The sequence below is a fragment of the Fukomys damarensis genome, unplaced genomic scaffold, assembly GCF_012274545.1.
Source record: "Fukomys damarensis isolate Sample0158 unplaced genomic scaffold, DMR_v1.0_HiC HiC_scaffold_17, whole genome shotgun sequence".
NCBI classification, from domain to species: Eukaryota; Metazoa; Chordata; class Mammalia; order Rodentia; family Bathyergidae; genus Fukomys; species Fukomys damarensis.
This window is the reverse complement of record NW_022900929.1, coordinates 16,116,454-16,133,367: the sequence shown is the minus strand read 5'-3', so window position 1 is coordinate 16,133,367 and position 16,914 is coordinate 16,116,454. Positions and strand designations below refer to the sequence as shown.

The 16,914-nt window shown below is 43.8% G+C and overlaps 1 protein-coding gene and 1 long non-coding RNA gene across 6 annotated transcripts in view; one reads left to right on the top strand and one right to left on the bottom strand.

The window, feature by feature from the left end:
- The window catches only part of Agfg2 (ArfGAP with FG repeats 2), a 28,119-nt gene extending 24,183 nt beyond the window's left edge, over nt 1-3,936 (bottom strand). The window contains exon 1 of one of the 5 annotated variants that reach the window (XM_010609341.3): nt 3,478-3,936. In XM_010609341.3, the coding sequence (XP_010607643.1) occupies nt 3,478-3,698 (221 nt within the window). In that variant the 5' untranslated portion in view covers nt 3,699-3,936. Of the gene's footprint in view, nt 1-2,965; nt 3,457-3,477 lie in introns of those variants that run through there. The other 4 variants (XM_010609352.3, XM_010609358.3, XM_010609369.3 and 1 more) reach the window with 4 other exon arrangements.
- Nucleotides 3,937-3,945: 9 nt separating this feature from the next.
- LOC104851924 lies at nt 3,946-12,172 on the top strand. Its single transcript, XR_777338.2, has 3 exons — nt 3,946-4,265; nt 4,760-4,904; nt 11,987-12,172. It is a non-coding gene; the product is annotated as an uncharacterized LOC104851924 (long non-coding RNA).
- Nucleotides 12,173-16,914: the final 4,742 nt, after the last annotated feature.

Below are 16,914 nucleotides of genomic sequence, written 5' to 3'. Positions count from 1 at the left end.
TTTTTTTTTTTTTTTTTTTTTTTTTTTTTTTTTTTGTAGCAGAGATTGAACTCAGTACTTTGTGCTTGCAAGGCAGGCACACTGCCCCTGAGCTAAATCCCCAGCCCTATACCTATTTTAACAAAGAATATTTCTTCTCTTTGCTTCACATCTCAATATGAGTTCCCATAACTCTCTAATCCATACTGAGCCTTTACTTGTTTATATGTAGCACTACATACACTCATATAACAAAGGACTTAACAGTGGACCCTCAAGTTATGACTGGCCTAGTGCATGAACAGCTTGGGTTATCTATAGTGTATACCCAGGTATACATCCAAATCTCAGCTATATTGACTTACAACCAACTTGAGTGACAACCAGCCCTCGGGAACCAAATGAGTTCATAAGTCAAGGGTCCACTGTATTTATCCTCCAGGGCAGCTGCTAGCAGGAAAGCTTCATGAAGATGGGGACTTTGTCACTACCATATCTCCAGTATCTGAAATTGGTGTTTCAAAAACCAAAACAAACTAAAACAAAACAAAAAGCCGGGCATGGTGTCCCACACCTATAATCCCAGCACTCTGGAGGCTGAGGCAGGAAGATCACCGTGAGTTTGTGACTTGAGGACAGCCTGGCTACATAGTGGCTTCAAGGCCACATTGTACTACAAAGCAAGACACTGTCTCAAAAAAAATCAAACTAAACCAGAACAAAACAGTGTTTCAGGTTCTTAGGGTACTCAATAAATATTTGTTGACTAACCAAATGAATAAAAGTGCAGGCTGTTGGTCTACCACAGTTTTTACTTCCTACCCACCACAAAATCCTAATCTATGAGCAATCAGGTGGGTGGACTTCAGATGCTACCTGGTCTGTGCACCACAAGGAAGCCATGGCTCTCCATTGTTGGCTGGACTGTTGGTGACCTCTCCTCACCTGGCATACAGCAAGAATCATTCCCTGCCACACAGTCTGCTTGGGGCCCACCTGCCAGCTCCTAACCCTTCCCATAGCAAGGAGCCAAATAATAGTTTAAAACCCTTTTAAATGGTTTATTATGTGCCTTGCCCTAGGCCACACTAATTAGAACTCCAATTAGGAAGCAAGAAACTCCTCCAGAACCAGGGCAATCATAACCAGGAAACACCAGTTTTCTTGGAGAGTCTCTCCTGCTATTTCTCTCCTTCTAACCTCAATATGCCTTCCCTCTTTGGTACTGAGAAAGCCCCCCCACCCCATTTTGAGAGAGGATCTCACTATGTCACTAAATTCCCCAGGCTGGGTTTGAATTTATGATCCTCCTGTCTCAGCCTCCCAGAGTGCTGAGGTTGCCGGCATGTGCTACCATGCCCCGATTTGGCCTAGTCTCTTGCTCTTTCACTCTTATTTCCTGCTTGCAAAGGGTTGGCCTTGTATCTCATTACCTACCACCAAAATATATTCCCTAGAGTCAACCACTTTGAGAATCACACCCTCAGTGATTCTTATATTGTTGTAACAAAATATTAGGTGAAATATATAAATATACACATACATACATATATATTTTTTTGTACTGGAGATCAAACGCAGCACCTTGAGCTTACAAGGCAGGCATGGTGCCACTGAGCTACATCCCTGGTCCTGCTGAGTAATATTTAATGACTTGGCTTTTCCAGTAAAAGAAATCAAGTTTTTAATATGGCCCAGATCCCTTGACTTTCCTTTGTCCTGACTGAGAGATAGTCATTATCGAAATGTTATTTGTAGGATACTTTAAACCAGGATCTAGAAAACAATGAGAATGATGTCAATACTTCCCATTTATCCAGTTTTATCTTTCATGCCGTCACTGCTAACTCTAGGAATGAATTAACCCCATTTTCTGACATTTTCATCCTAGGACCAGTGTTGCTAGCTAGACCATCAATGTTATTACTCCACTTCTCTTTACTTCTTTTCAGACACTACAATAAGATCTTCCTTTTCATAACAGCATCTTTAGGAAATTGCTGTTTTCTTTTTACGCACACTGTAAGTACTCCTAAACCTTGTTCATTTTCTTGTAGTCTTAAGTCTCCATCTCATCTTATGACACACACTATTTGGGTTCTAAATCATTGTCCCAAGAGCTAGACCAAAATCCACTTCATCTTCAAAACACATGAGTGAGATTGATCAGAACATAGAAATTTGACAAAGCAGATAAAAACAGGGTGGAGAAATAGTTCTAAGCTGTATCTAAGGAGACCTGGTTCTTCATTTCTGGTCAGCCATGATCATAACATAACTAATATCAAACAACAAATGCTGAAAACAGCAAGCTCCATATGGCACTGGATAAGTTGCTACACCTCTCTTTGCTTCTGTTCTCCCATCTGTCATACAAGAACAATATTGCTTGTTTACTGCTTCCTAAAGGTTTACGGACAAGGAAAGCTTTCCTCGCTAAAAAAAAAAAAAAAAAAAAAAGACAGTGTATTAAGACAGAATTAAAACCCAGGCAAAATAAATTCATTAACAAACATAAAAACCAGGATCTAGGGCCAGTATCAGATGTTAATCACGAATCTAATTAAATAATTCCCTACAGGAGGGATTACTATATAACTAGAAATCTGGGCTAGAACTGTAGCTCTAAAGTAGCTCTGGCATGACCAAATCGTGTGTCAGTACCAAGGGTAGCACTGCAGATTATACAGCAAAGCCCCTTCCCTCCATTTAGAAAGTTTGCTGGATGCTGCAGCCCACGGTAACCATGGCAACAAGGAGCTTAAAGGTATAAATGAATACATTTAAGAACTGCTCCTCCTGATCTCCACACCTTTGGAAAAGTTCTGCTCTTTACCAGGTTAACAACCCATTTGCTTTCATTTCCCATTAGATTTCGTAAGCAGCCTACCCCGCAGCTAGCATTCCAAAGCCCAGAAAGATAAGGCTCTGCACCTGAACTCTGGACCACACCACTATCTCTAGCCGTCAACTTGGGTTAACTCACCTATTTTTCAATTAGCTTCTTCAGCTCACATTCCGGGAGGGATACAAGCCAGAAAGAAGAAAGATGCTTCGTTTGAGTCCAGCTTTCCCTACCTCTTTCCTTTTTGCTTTCCACCTACTTGAAGTTCCCTTTAAAGGTATATGTCATTTTCTGGCCCTTTAAATCCGCCCCCCCCCGCCCGCAGTTCCCTTCAATTTTCCACACTTTCTCCCTCCCTACCTGCAGTTCCCCTGACTTCCCAAGGGGAGTTTCTTACCGACTCTCTGGGAGTCCTTCCTCAGCCCCCACCCTTCCCTCCGCCACAAGAGCCTAGTCTTCTCGCCACTGCGCCTCCCCTCCCCGCCACCTCTCTGCGGCAGCTGACCCTCTCTAGGTTGGCGACCCTCTCTCGCTCCACGTCCAGCCTGAGCCCGGCCTCCCGCCGCCCTGGCCCCCGCGATCCTTCACACCGGCTCTCAGCCCTTCCTTCCCCGTCCTCCCCCCTTATCCTACCCCGGCGCCTGTACACTTACAGAAGGCCGGAGCAGGTGGTGCAGACGAAGCTGCCCACGGTGATATCCACGTAGGTGACCCCGCGCTGGGCGCATTCGAAGCAGTGGCGGTTCCCGGCCTGGCTACAGCCACCCAGCTCCCGCACCCGGCGACACCACACCTCCGAGGCCGCCTCCGCCTCCGCCTTTCCTCCGCCGACCCCACCACCAGGGCCTGGACCCTTTTTGGCTGCCATCACCATCGTGGTCCACACGCTGCGACCTCCTCCCGGCTAAAACATCAACCACTCCTTCAACCACTGCAGCCTTCCCGCCTCCGCCGCCTTCGCACGCCGGGCAACCCTGACAGAGAAGATAGGAAGCCGGGTGCGTCCGCTGCAGACTCAGCCGCCCCTGCTTCGTCTGTCGTGCACGCTGACTGGCTAGCCTTCTCCCACCTCCTCGCTCTGATTGGCCCAACCTGCGACCGCCTCCGGGTGCTGGAGCCGCCAACACCACGCCCCACTGCCTTCAGGCCTCAGGCCTCTCCCATTGGTCAGAAGAGACCTTGGCTGCGCGTGCCTTCTTTTTGTCCCCGCCTCCTCTCGCCACTGTTTCCACTGAGGCCCGCCTCCCAGTTTCGATTGGTGTCTTCTAGGCACTCGAGCTCCTACGCTAATTCTGATTGGCTATCGAGGTTGCAAAGTTAGCGCGCGAGACAGAGGTGGAGTCCTGATCGTGGACTGTTCTGGTCCTACAAGACCAAAGATAATTCCCGCCAAATTTCAAAGACTTGCTCTAGGCTGCGCAGTGATATGCAAAGGAGAAAGGTGACCATCTGAGGGGCTGAGAGTAAGAAAGGAAAGGAGGGAGAAGAGTTCTTTTTAAAGGCCATTTCATTTTTTCTTATCCCAATTCATAGATGGACTCTTCATTTTAGTCAGGTTAAACATGTGCAGCAGATCACACAGCTGGTGCATGGCTGATTGTTGGTTTGAATCTGAGCCTTTTGAATTTAAAAAACCCTGCTTTAAAGCATCCCCCTTGGTGGAATTATTCGTTTGACAAACACTTGCATGGTAGGTTTTGGGCACGTTTTAGACACTGGGAATACGAAAGCAGTGAATTAACCAAAATCCCTGCCCTTGTGGCACTTACATTCGGGGGTGGGGTGGGATTAGAAGCAGACACAAAACAAATGAAAGAATCACCAGTTAGTAATAAATTCTTTATACAGAATTAAAGTAAGATCTTTTAGAAAAAGAATGACTGATTGGATATCTTAGAATGGGTTGGGAACTCATCTCTAACACTGACATTTCAGCTGAGATCCGGATAACAAAAGGAGTCAGTCATGTGGCGATCAGTTGAAGAGCATCCCCGACACTTGGAAAAACCCGCAAAAACCCTAAAGCCCTGCTTCCTGTGTTGAAGCAGCGAGAAAAGAAAGCCAGCATGGTTGGAGGATGGTGAGTGAGGGGGGAAGTGGAGAGGATTTTCTTGGAGTGGGACCCTGTCGTGAAGAACCCTCCAGACTTTGGTAAGGAGTTTGAATTTTCTAAGTGTAATGGGAAGCTATGTAATTAGAACATAGTTTCCAGGTATGATGAAAAGCCCCAAACTGTGTCAGGACCCAAGCTTCTTTGGTTGCGTGGCTGCACAGCACATCCACTCCCAAGTTCACTCCATGTTCTAGTCTGGCTTCAGCCATCACAGTGGTTAAAGTAGCAGGAAAAACCCCGCTGGTATTAAGGACGTGTCTGGAAATTACGCACAACCTCACGGTTCTCACCTCATTGGCTAGAGCTTTGTGATGTGACCACACCTAAGTTCAAAGACTCTGAAAAATATGTTCTTATTCTTGCCTTCTATGTGCTTGCCTAATTTCCAGAGGTTCTATTACTGAGTTAGGAGGAGAGAAGGGATATAAGGATAAAAGCACGGTTTCTGCCACAGAAAAGTTGTAGTAGAGGTAAGACTTGCTATGGTTTTCATTTTTTAAGAAAGATCATTTTGTCCATTGTAGGAGAAATGGTTATGGTAAGATTAGGAGTAGGGATTATGGGTAAGATTAGAAGAAAAAATTTTAGCAGTCCAAGTAGTTAGTGGATAATAGTGGTATCAGCCAGAGTGGTAGAAGGAACTTGGAGAGAAGTGGATTGATCAGGGAATGTTTTGGGGGTAGAATCTTCAGAACTGTTAGTGGATTAGATGTGGGAGGTGACAAAAAGAGGAACTGATGACAGCTTTCTATGATGATGAAAATGTTCTGTCTGACTTCCAGTAGCTGCATGTTGCTGTTAGAGACTTGAAATGTAGCGAAACACTAATAGCTTTCTATGATGATGAAAATGTTCTGTCTGACTTCCAGTAGCTGCATGTTGCTGTTAGAGACTTGAAATGTAGCTAGAAAAACTAAGAGACTGAATTATTATTATTATTATTATTATTATTATTATTCTGAGGATTGAACCCAGGGCCTCACACGTGCTAGGCAAATGTTCTATCTCTGAGCTATGTCCCCAGCCCTATTTAATTAAAATTAAAATTTAGGTAACCACATATCATTAATGGTTACCATATTGGAGAGGGGAGCTCTAGATTCTTGTTTTGAGCAACTGAGTGGCTCATGATGCCATTTATGGAGAAAGGTTAGACTGAAGAAAGAGCATTTTAGGGGTTGTTGGTAGGAATTAGTGTTGCTTGGGCCTGTTAATTTGAGATCCTTGTGAGTCCTCCAATGGGCTGAGCAAGTGGGTGGGTAGATGTATAGTTTGGATTTCCAGATGAAACTGGAACTGGAAATTGAGGTTTGAAAGTCATCAACATACCAGAGTTATGTAGCCCTGTGAGAGGCTGCTTGGGTGCAGCACGTAGACAGAGTATAGAAGGGAGCCGAGAAGTGAGCCCTGGATGTCCACCTCTTCAGTTACCACAGCCACAAATGTGCCTAAAAGTAGGCAACACCAAGTCATATTTAGACCCGCAGAAGGGGCACTCAGCCTGCTTTCAACGTTTCTCCTGAACTTTTTCAGAGTTTACAGTTTCCAAGTGTTCCCGCTCCTCTTCTAGTTTCTCATGAACCAAGGGTTATTTCTTCCCATCTTAAAACCTTAAGCAGATTGGTAAATTGTGCTAGGACCAACAGTGAGTGAAGAAAAAAATTAGAACATTTGCTAGATTCTGAGAGTTTTCCGTTACTTTTGGCACTGGGTATGATCTATGAGGGCAACCAAAGTCATCCTCCTCCCATCTCTACTCCACCCAGGCCGTATCAGGAAGTTACAACTCTATTTCCTCTTCATAATCAAGGGGAACACAGACAGCATGGGGACACCCTTTCTGCCATTACCCTAGTGGTGAGAGGGGTCCCAAATGAGGAGTTCCTGGGGGCAGTTAGGTCCACAGAGCCTGAGGAATGGGGCAGGATGGAAAACAAATATCTTTAAAGAGAACAGTAACCGAGAGAGCTGCCACCCTCCACCCCAGCCCTTGCTTCCTGGACTTCTGTCCTAGCTGAGGAAGAATTGGCTTTTCATTTCCGTCACTGTTGGGATCACCCATCGCTGTCTGCAAGAAAGTGTCCCAGCTTTGCAGGTGTGGTCTCCCGGCCTCTGTGAGATCAGTTTTCCTGAGACCTTTTCATTGTTCTATGAGGCCGGCTGCTTCTGTTGGATAGGAAACATGATAATGGCCATAGCCGGCCAACTGTCTTCTTTATTTCACTGAGAAGGGAGTTTCTTCAGTAGAGAAACTCCAACCTGGACCACCCTGTGTTATGAGAAGATGATAATTCCAGGGATGATGAAATAGTCCACTTGCAGGGAAGGAAAACCCAAATATAGAATAATTGTTTCTTCCAGAGTCTGTAAATCACCTCATGCTCTATAACAGAAGGGACCTGATAGAGCTGACCAGTCACTGAAACTCTCTCTCTCCCTCCCCACACCTTCCATCTTTCTGTACTTCTGGGGACTAAACCCAGGGCCTTTGTGCTTAGTTACAACTTCACCCTTTTTATATTTTAAGACAGATTTTCATCAAGTCACTAAATTCGCCAAGTTGGGCTTGAACTTGTGATCCTCCTGCCTCAGCCTCTCAGAGTGCTGGGATTACAGGTGTGCACCACCATGCCCAGCTTGCTGCTGGATTTCTGACAAGTTCTCAAGAAGCCTGATGATCTATTAACTCTCAGAATGATATCCATTGAATTTATTTATTACTCATAATACTTTTTAAAAGTTGATTTTCTTCATATTCCAAGTAGAGATCATATTATCTTCAAATAATGATATTTTTAACTTTTTTGATTTTTTTCTATATCCAATTAGTTTGTCTAATTAAGTTGTTTGAACATGAGAACAAGTGAAATAACAGTGGGTATCTTTTTTCATTATTTTCCCAGCTCAATGCTGACTTTTGGGTTAAACTAAATATATTTTTATCATATAAAAGAAGCATCCACTTACTCCCAGGTTATTTATTAGTTCTGGTTTTCTTTATGGTTTCTCAACTATTTTCTGATTGAATCTGTTTTCTCTCTCTCTCTCCCTCTCTCTCTATCTCTGGTACTGGAGATCAAACTTACAAGGCAGGCATGGTGCCACTGAGCTAAATTTCCAGCAAGAGTTTTTATTTTTAAAAAAGCAAACAATAAAAATGTTTAGGTGATAGGGGCATCATTTCCCCTTAGTTTTAACATTAATGTTCAGTTGTATAACATAGTGATCAGAGAAGACTGGGTGGTGGTACACAGCTGTAATCCCAGCACTCAGGAAGCTGAGGCAGGAGGATCACTGTGATTTTGAGGCCAGCCTGAGTTACAAAGTGAGTTCAAGGCCAGCCTGAACTTCATACTGAAATCCTGTCTCAAAAAAACAAAAAAGGGGCCAGGGATGTAGCTCAGTGGTACAATGTCCACCTAGCAAGCACAAGGCCCTGAGTTTGATTCTGGGTACAAAAAAAATCAACATCGTGCTAGAGAATGATGTATGCACTGGTTCTCCCTTTTAAAATGTAATGAATGAGGCTTTATTTGTAGCTTAGTACACAGTTTACTTTTGTGAATTTTGTCTGGGTACCTGAAACTGAAGTGTATTTGATATCTTCTCTACCTTATTGATTACGCCCCTGAAATCCCCCAGATCCTCACTTCTTTATAGAGCTTTCCATAGTGTGAAGCACCTTTTCCATCTTGCTGCCCTGGAGAGCGGGCAGTGCCTTGCCTGTTTGACGTCATTTGGCTCTCACCATCTTCCCCCTTTCTGATCCTAGCAAGGTACCGTATAGGAAGCTTCTGTTGTTACTCTGCCTCAGTTCTCCCTCTCTCGGACACCTACAACAGACCCCGAGGTTGCTTTTGCACTTTGTGGTGTGCCCTTTACCCTTGGGAATGCATTTCTCTAGCCCTTTCTGAGATCTGAGGCAGTTGTGACTTGCCTCTTCCGCCCACAAGCAATTCTGGGAGAAACTCCCCAGACTTGGGCATCGCTTCCACCTGAGGTGGGCTTTGAAGTTTGAGATCGCTCATTGTTTTGCTGAACATTGGAATTTGGACTTTTGTTTCTTATTCTCCCTATTGCTCTTGGGTGGTTTCCAAAAAGGTAAAGGGGAAAATGCTGCTTTGCACTTCCATCTTCAAAATGGAACTTTCCATGCTCTTTTGCCAGGAGACTGTTTAGGCAGCTCACTTCCGGGCACTGTCATCAGACTACCCGGAGCCTCTGTTACTCTTAGGAGGCCCTGCCCCATTCAGTCAGGGGCCTAAACTGAGGATGGGAGCAAAGAAGCAGAGGCAGACATGCTAGACAGGGGACAATAAAGGTATATACAAAGGCTTAAACAACTTGCACCAGTGGCCTTGATATCCCTTCAAAGTCTGGATTCGACTTAATAACGGAAGCTTCTGGGCTGCACAATTTTGAAGTGAGATGGATTAAACAATGCTCAGTTCAGATTTCATGGTAACTTTTTCTACTGGATATTTATACCAAACTTCAAAAGCAAGCTAGGAAGTATTTCTCAAAAGGAGAATCCTTATCTGCTGAAATAGGGTCTTACTTCAACACCCCAGAGGTGTCTGCCAGGAGCCCTGGCTGGGAGTATGGAAGGCTCAGTGAGCGAGACTCTTCCGGTGCCATTGGTTTATTAAGGCTGTTGGGCATCTTGCTCTAAAGCCTAGGGTCAGGGATTTAGCTCAGTGGTGCCACCACCTGCCTCGCAAGTACAAGCTCCCCAGTACAAAAAAAAAAAAAAAAAAAAAAAAAAAACCAAACAAATAAAGCCTAGACTTCAAATTTTCCTTTTCTTCTTCTCCCCACTGAAATGGATTTTTTTTTTTTAAGCCAACCAGTGGACTCCTAACTAAGGGCTGTTTTCTGCAAGTTGGCCATGAGATCTTCCATGCCTTCAGCTTCTTCTAAGGACATTGGGTTAGTCTGTTTTCGATTGCCATAACAAAATACTCAAGGCTGGGTAATGTATAAAGGAAAGAAATTTCTTTAGCTCACAGTTTTGTTGTTGTACCGAGATCAAACTCGGGCCCTTGCACTTGTGAGGCAGGCAGCAGAACCACTGAGCCGAATCCCTGGCCCAAGCTCACAGTTTTGGAGGCTCAGAGGCATGGCATCATTATCACCTCTGCTCCGGTGAGGACCTTGTGGCATACCGTAGGACAGGAGTAGGGGCCCATGCAGGAGGGGGAGGTCACATGGTGAGACGGGGAGCCACATGGCAGGGAAGGGCCAGTCTTGCTCTTATTATATCTGTCTCAAAAGAACGAATCAGGGCTATACAAGTACTTCTGCAGTCCCTTCCTAAGGCAGTGCCCGTGACCCCAAAACCTCATGCTAAACCCTGTCTTTTAAAGGTCCCACTGCCTCCTAACATTAGGGACTAGGCTTTAACTCATGAACTCTGGGAGGGCAACCACTCTGAATCACAACAGAAGTCAGGCTATTTTCCCATGTTTAAATGGGTGGCCCACTGTCACAGCAGAGTTTTATACCAAGTGTCTCTGGCCATACCTGGTTAGAAGGTGGGAAGGTCCTAGGACAGGCAAATCATAGGAAGGCCCATGTTCTTTCAAGTTGGTTGATATACAGAGATAGGCAAAAGGACTTCAGCTTCTGCCCATGATAGAATAATAGGGACTATATTTTTCTTTCTTTCTTTCTTTCTTTCTTTCTTTCTTTCTTTCTTTCTTTCTTTCATTTTATTGGTACATTTAAGGTATATACAATGTAATGACATTCATCATTGGAAATTTGCACCTTTACATAGTCCGTCTTAGTTCTCCTCTTTTTCTCTTTGAGACAAGGTCTTGATGTGTAGCCTAAGCTGGTCTCGTAAAGTGGTGATCCTCCTTCCTCAGCTTCCCCAGTGCTGGGACTCCACCACCACACTTGGCTAGACCTTCTCAGTTTATTTATTTATTTGGTACTGGGGATCAAACACGGGGCCTTGCGCTTGCAAGGCAGACAGCGGAACCACTGAGCTAAATCCCCAGCCCAGACCTTCTCATTTTAAATGATTAAAAAATAGACACAGTATATGAAACAATTGTTTCCAGGCCGTGGACAATGGGCATCGCAGGATATCAAACTCAGGACTTTGTTTTTGTGAGGCAGGCGGTGGCACCACTGAGCTACCTCCCTAGTCCACAGACAATGATTCTTGAGAAAAAGGGAAAGAATGAGATTAGCTCTGTCATCGCCCCAGTTTACTACCTGGAGAGAGTCCTCAGTTTGCAGTGCAAGGAGGAGTCACCCACACAGGGCCACGGGTGTCCTGAGTTCAGAAGTCAGAGCTAAAAATTCACAAAGACTGAAGCCAGGTGTGGTGGCACACACCTGTAGTCCTGGCACTCAGGAGGCTGAGGCAGGTGGATTGCCATGAGTTCAAAGCCAGCCTGGGATACATTCTGATTTTGGGGCCAGCCTGAACAACATGGGGAGATCCTGTCTCAAAAAGAAAAGACAAGAAAAGAAAGACAGTAGATTCACACAAAACTTGGTTGAATATCTATACATGAACAATCAGAAAAAATATAAAATTAATTCCACTCAAGAAGCTTTAAGAAGAATAAAATGTTTACACATTGATCAAGGAGGTGGAAGACTTGTATAATGAAAACTAAAAGACACTGCTGAAAGAAGCTGAATGTGGTGGGGCATGTCTGTAGTCCCAGCTATTCTGTATGTTGAAGCAGGAGAATCCCAAGTTTGAGGCCAGCCTGGGCAACTTAGTGAGATTTTTATCTCAAAATTTTAAAAGAACATGAAAGGGGCAGGGGAGGTAGTTCAGTGCTGGAGTGCTTGGCAAGTACGTGTGAGAACCTCAGTTCAAATCTCAGTTCCACAACAAAGGTTGAGAAGGAGGATTGGGGGAATAGATTATAACAACCACATAGGTAAATAGAGACCGATGGCATGTTCATGGATTGGAAGATTTAAGAGGCCATTGCTAAGATGCCAAGCCTAGCCAAAGGAGCTACAGATTTAGTGGAATCTCTCTCAAAATTCTAATGATGCTTTTTTTTTTTTTTTTGCAGAAATAGGAAAGTCCAACCTAAAATTCATAAGAACTCTCAAAGGGTGCAAAATAGCCTAAAGAATCTTAAAAATGAACAAAGATGGAGGATTCATACTTTGTTGGTTTTTTCCCAAAACTTACTACAAAACTACAGAAATCAAAACGGCACGGTACTAGGGTGAAGCCAAATATATGGACTGATAATAAAGCCGGGAAGTAAACCCTTTTATATATGGTCAAATGATTATTAATAAGGATACCAAGACCATGTGATGGGAAATGAACAGTTTTTTCAACAAATGGTGGTGGGGAAACTAGATACTCATGTACGAAGGAATGAGGTTGAACCCTTACCTACATCATATACAAAAATGAACTCCAAATGGATTAGTATCTTTTTTTTTTTTTTTTGGAGACAGGGTCTTGCTATATAGCTCAGGCTGGCCTCAAACTCATATCAATCCTTCTGCCTCAGCCTCCTGAGTTCTGGGATTACAGGTGTGGCACTAAGCCAATTTTAAAGGAGCCTTGAGTAAGCCAGTGCCTTTGGAATTCTCTGGGGGCTCTGCAGATAGTGAGAGACAGCTGAGTTGCTGTGTGTCAGTATGTGGATGGCTTGAAAACATGCGAAGTATCAAATATGCTAGGAAGTCAAATACAGAGGGTCACATTCGTATGATTTCATTTATATGAAACTTCCAGAATAACAAATCCACAGAGACAGAAGCATATTGGTAGTTGCTGGGATAGGGGAGAGGAGACTGAGGAGTGGATGCTAAATGTCTAAGGGGAGTTCTTTGAGGTACCAGAAATGTCTGGCAGCTAGAGTGGTAGCAGTTATTCAACACTGTGAATTCGCTGGGTGCCACTGAAGTGTGCCCTTTAAAATGCCTAGTTTATGATGTGTGAGTTTCTCTGGAGTCTTTTAAGAAGGCATAGGCCACTAGGTTCCCTCCTTACTTAACAGCTGCAGGTAGGGCTCCCCCCCATTTCCTCCCTGAATAAGACTGGAGGGTTTCTGCCTCAAGGAGGCAAAACAGAGTTTGTGGACTGTGAGATACAAGCCCAGCGGAGGATGAGAATACCTTACTGGGAATTTAATGGAAGCTTGTGCACCAAATATTGTGATTTCCAGCCTACCCCTAGTTCTCAGATACTGGTAGCTATGTGTGTCTATATCCTTAAGAAGGATTTTAGAAATGATTTTGCCAGGAAATATGACCAACCAATAGACCAAATTTAAAGATATTGGCTGAGCCAGGTGTGGTAGCACATACCTGTCATCTCAGCATTCTGGGAGGCTGAGGCAGGAGGATTGTAAGTTCAAGTCCAGCCCAGAAAATTTAGTGACAAAGACCCTGTTTTAAAATTTTGAAAAAGTGGGGGAGGGGATGTAGCTCAGTGCAAAGGCCCAGGTTCAATCACCAGGAATTACAAATAAAAACTAAAGAGAGACCCTGGCTTTGGACTTTCTCATGGGAAGGATTCAGCTGGCTCACCCCATGGAGAACCCCACAGATGCATAGCTCTATCCAGGCACAAAGCTGCCATTCAATATTTTGGGTTCATTCAAGTGCCCACCTAAGGATCACAAGCATTTCTTAGAAGAACCTATTCTTCGAAGGGCAGAGATCAAAACAAATAAACAGAAGCAACTTGGAAGAAACAACATAGAGAAAAAATTTTACCAATGAAGTTTTTTACATGGCTCTTAATGGAGGTGATAAAGAGAAACAGAAAAATGCTTTCATCAAATCACTGACAGCATAGCAAGTGCCCACTTAATTAAACTTGAGGTAATCCTGTTATTTTTTTAAACCGTCAATTGGTACCAATCAGCCTAGAAAAATGGATGATTTGGATCAGCCTTCCTCTAAGCTCCTGATCCTCCTCTTCTTTTACTGTATTTTATTTATTTATTTATTTATTTTGTACTGGGGATCAAACTCAGGTCCGTGCACTCACAAGGCAGGTGGCAGAACCAGTAAGCCAAATCCCAGGCATCTCTTCTTTTGTTTTCTGAGATAGGATCATCTCACTGTGTGCAGTAATTCAGGCTGGCTTTGAACTTTTGGTGATCCCCCTGCCTCAGCCTCCCAGGTGCTGGAATTACAGGCCTGCACTACCACACCCAGCCTGATCTCTTCTCTTTAAGAGGCTAGAAATGGACTCAGGGCCGCTTATAGTCAGACACAGTGAGTACAGGTGCTGTGCTGGTTTGGGTTAGATCTCCATTTACTTAAGCAAGGAATTATTTTGCTGTACAAATCAAGCAGAACCCAGGCGTGCCCATCTGTTTAGTTCCTGCCAACACTTCACCCAGAAGCCAAAACCTCAACTCAGTGTTAGGCTGTTTCTTGCAATCGATTTGCCACACCTACACTGGGCTTTGGGCTTTTTTTTTTTTGTGTGTGGCCACAGCTAGGAGTGATATTCGAAATAGTTAGCAGCTGTTCCCACATGGCCACAAGCCAATGAGAATAGACACCTGACTTCAGCACAAAGTCAAGTTCCTGGAGGTCGGTTAACCTTGTAGTTGCTGAGTAAGAGAGCGATCTGGTACCCCTGGGGGCAGGTGGGTGGAGGAGGGGCAGTAGGAGGCATTTAGCAGCAGTTTACCAGCTGCTAGGACAGCCTTTCAGTATTGGAGCGACCACTGTGGCCCCTGTAGAATGTCGGTCTGGCCGCAGCAAGCGACAGCTGGGAGGGTCCCCTCACTTCGGTTGTTACACCTGACTGCTCTTGGGCCTCAGCACCTAGATTCCATCTTTGTGAGTGTAAGCAGAAATTCCATTCTGGTTAGCTACCTTCCTTCTGTCCTAAATGGGACAACTCCCCTCTGTCCTCCCCTCCAATGGGGTTTCATTAATTAGTCTTTCATCATTGGTAAAATTTTCTGTGTCCTAAGTAACAGGAACATGTTAGAGGTGCGAGTTGGGAGGCAGCAGTTTGCTGGTTATTGGTGGCGGAAGTCATTCCTCTTCTGTCCTGGTATTTGTTCAGCTAGGATTTTCCCAGAGATAACAGCCTCTTTGGTGTCAGCTGGACAAAGACGTATAATCAGCTGGGCGTAGTAGCACACTCTGAAATCCCAGCACTTTGGGAGGCTGAGGCAGGAGGATTACAAGTTCAAGGCTAGCCTGGGCAACTTTGCAAGTTAGCAAGACATGTCTCAAAAACAAAAACAAAAATAAATGTAAATGGCTAGGGATGTAGCTCAGTGCAAAGGCCCTGAGTTCAATCTCCAGTATTACCAGGAAAAAAAAAAATATATATATATATATATATACAACCATTAATCTGTGTACAGAAAGAGAAGGAAAATGAGAGGAAGAGGCAGAGTGGGAGAAACAGAGACAGAAAGGAATAGAGGGAGTAAAGAGGAAGGAAGGAAAGAAACATTCTATCTTCCTTAATGTATTTTGTCCTCCTCACAAACCCACAGGATTCAAATCTACATAGTTAATCCTCCAAAAATTCCCTAGAAAATGTTGCCTATAATTCCACTTTCCCCTGCTTGGAATTTGTACATTATCCTTGGTTTCATAGGATTTCCAGACTTCTGTGACCAGATGTTCCTCATTAGGAAGTGACTCATCACATTTGCTTGGCAATCGTGAATGCAGTAGAAATTACTTGGAGGGGCTGGGGGGACTGGGGAACCCCATCCCCTCGAGATACTGCTGTTCTGAGTGCCAGGATTTCGGGCTGATAATTAAGACCTTAATTTTAACCACAGAAACTCGGCACAGTTGTGAATTTAGTAAATGCTATAATTTGGCAACTAACGGCATCATTATTTTATTATAAACTATTTGGCTGAAAAATGTTATAATATACTCGAAAAAGATATAAAGAATATATATTACACATGTTAATTGTGATGCATATAATCAAAGAATGCTGGTAAACCTACTCCTTAACTTAAGAAGTAGAATGTAATCGGTATTCACTTTGGGGAATCTAATTTTCATTAGTTTCCAAGCACTGGCTGATAGTAAAAATGTGTTTTTTTGTTAGAGGCCTACAGAGTAGTCTTGAATATTGTTATCTCATTTTACTCAGGCATACTGGAGCTAAAATTTGTCCTTGCTTGATGCAATTCACATAATCCTCTGAAAAATGTTCATCCAACCCAGTCTTTATACTCCTTATTCCCTTAGAACATCTTCCAGCAGTGGTTCTCAACTTTGGTGTATGTTAGGATCAACTGAGAAGACCTGAATAACCATCACATGTGGGCCCTGCCCCAGCACAATTAAATCAGGATCTCTGAGGATGCAACTCAGGCCTCCATACTTTTTTTTTTTTTTGGTACCAGGGATTGTACTTGGGACCTTGTGCTTGCAAAGCAGGTGGTGGAACCACTGAGCTGAAATCCCGGCCCTTGGCCTCCATACTTTTTAAAGTTGTTTGGGTACAGTATTTTTAATGTGCTCAAAAGGAGCATCAAGAGGGCTAGAGATTTAGCTCAGTAGTTCCACTGCCTGTTTTGTAAGTGCAAAGTACCAAGTTCGATCCCTGGTACCAAAAGAAAAAAAAAAAAAAAAAAAAAAAAAAAAAAAAAAAAAAAAAAACAAACCCAAAAAACAAAAGGAGCAGCAAGAGTCTGCCAAAGCTTTACCTTTTATGGATGCAGTATCTGAAAACCAAGACTTCATTAGGTGTTTAGCAATCCAGGGACTAGCTTCCCATGCAGGATGGAATGATTGTTTCTGCCTTCCTCTCCACTGCATTAGTACAAAGTTACACACACACACACACACACACACACGTGGATAGCTCTAAGAAAGTGTGTGTGTGTACTGTAAGGACATGAGTGGGTTGGAACTGGAAATGTCTTCCCAATCTGAGGTTGGGCAGGGAAGTGGTCATTGTCCCTTCCCGCTTTCATGGCCCACACAACCTCTCACATGGCATCTTCTGCTGTTGTCCCTCCTCTAAGCA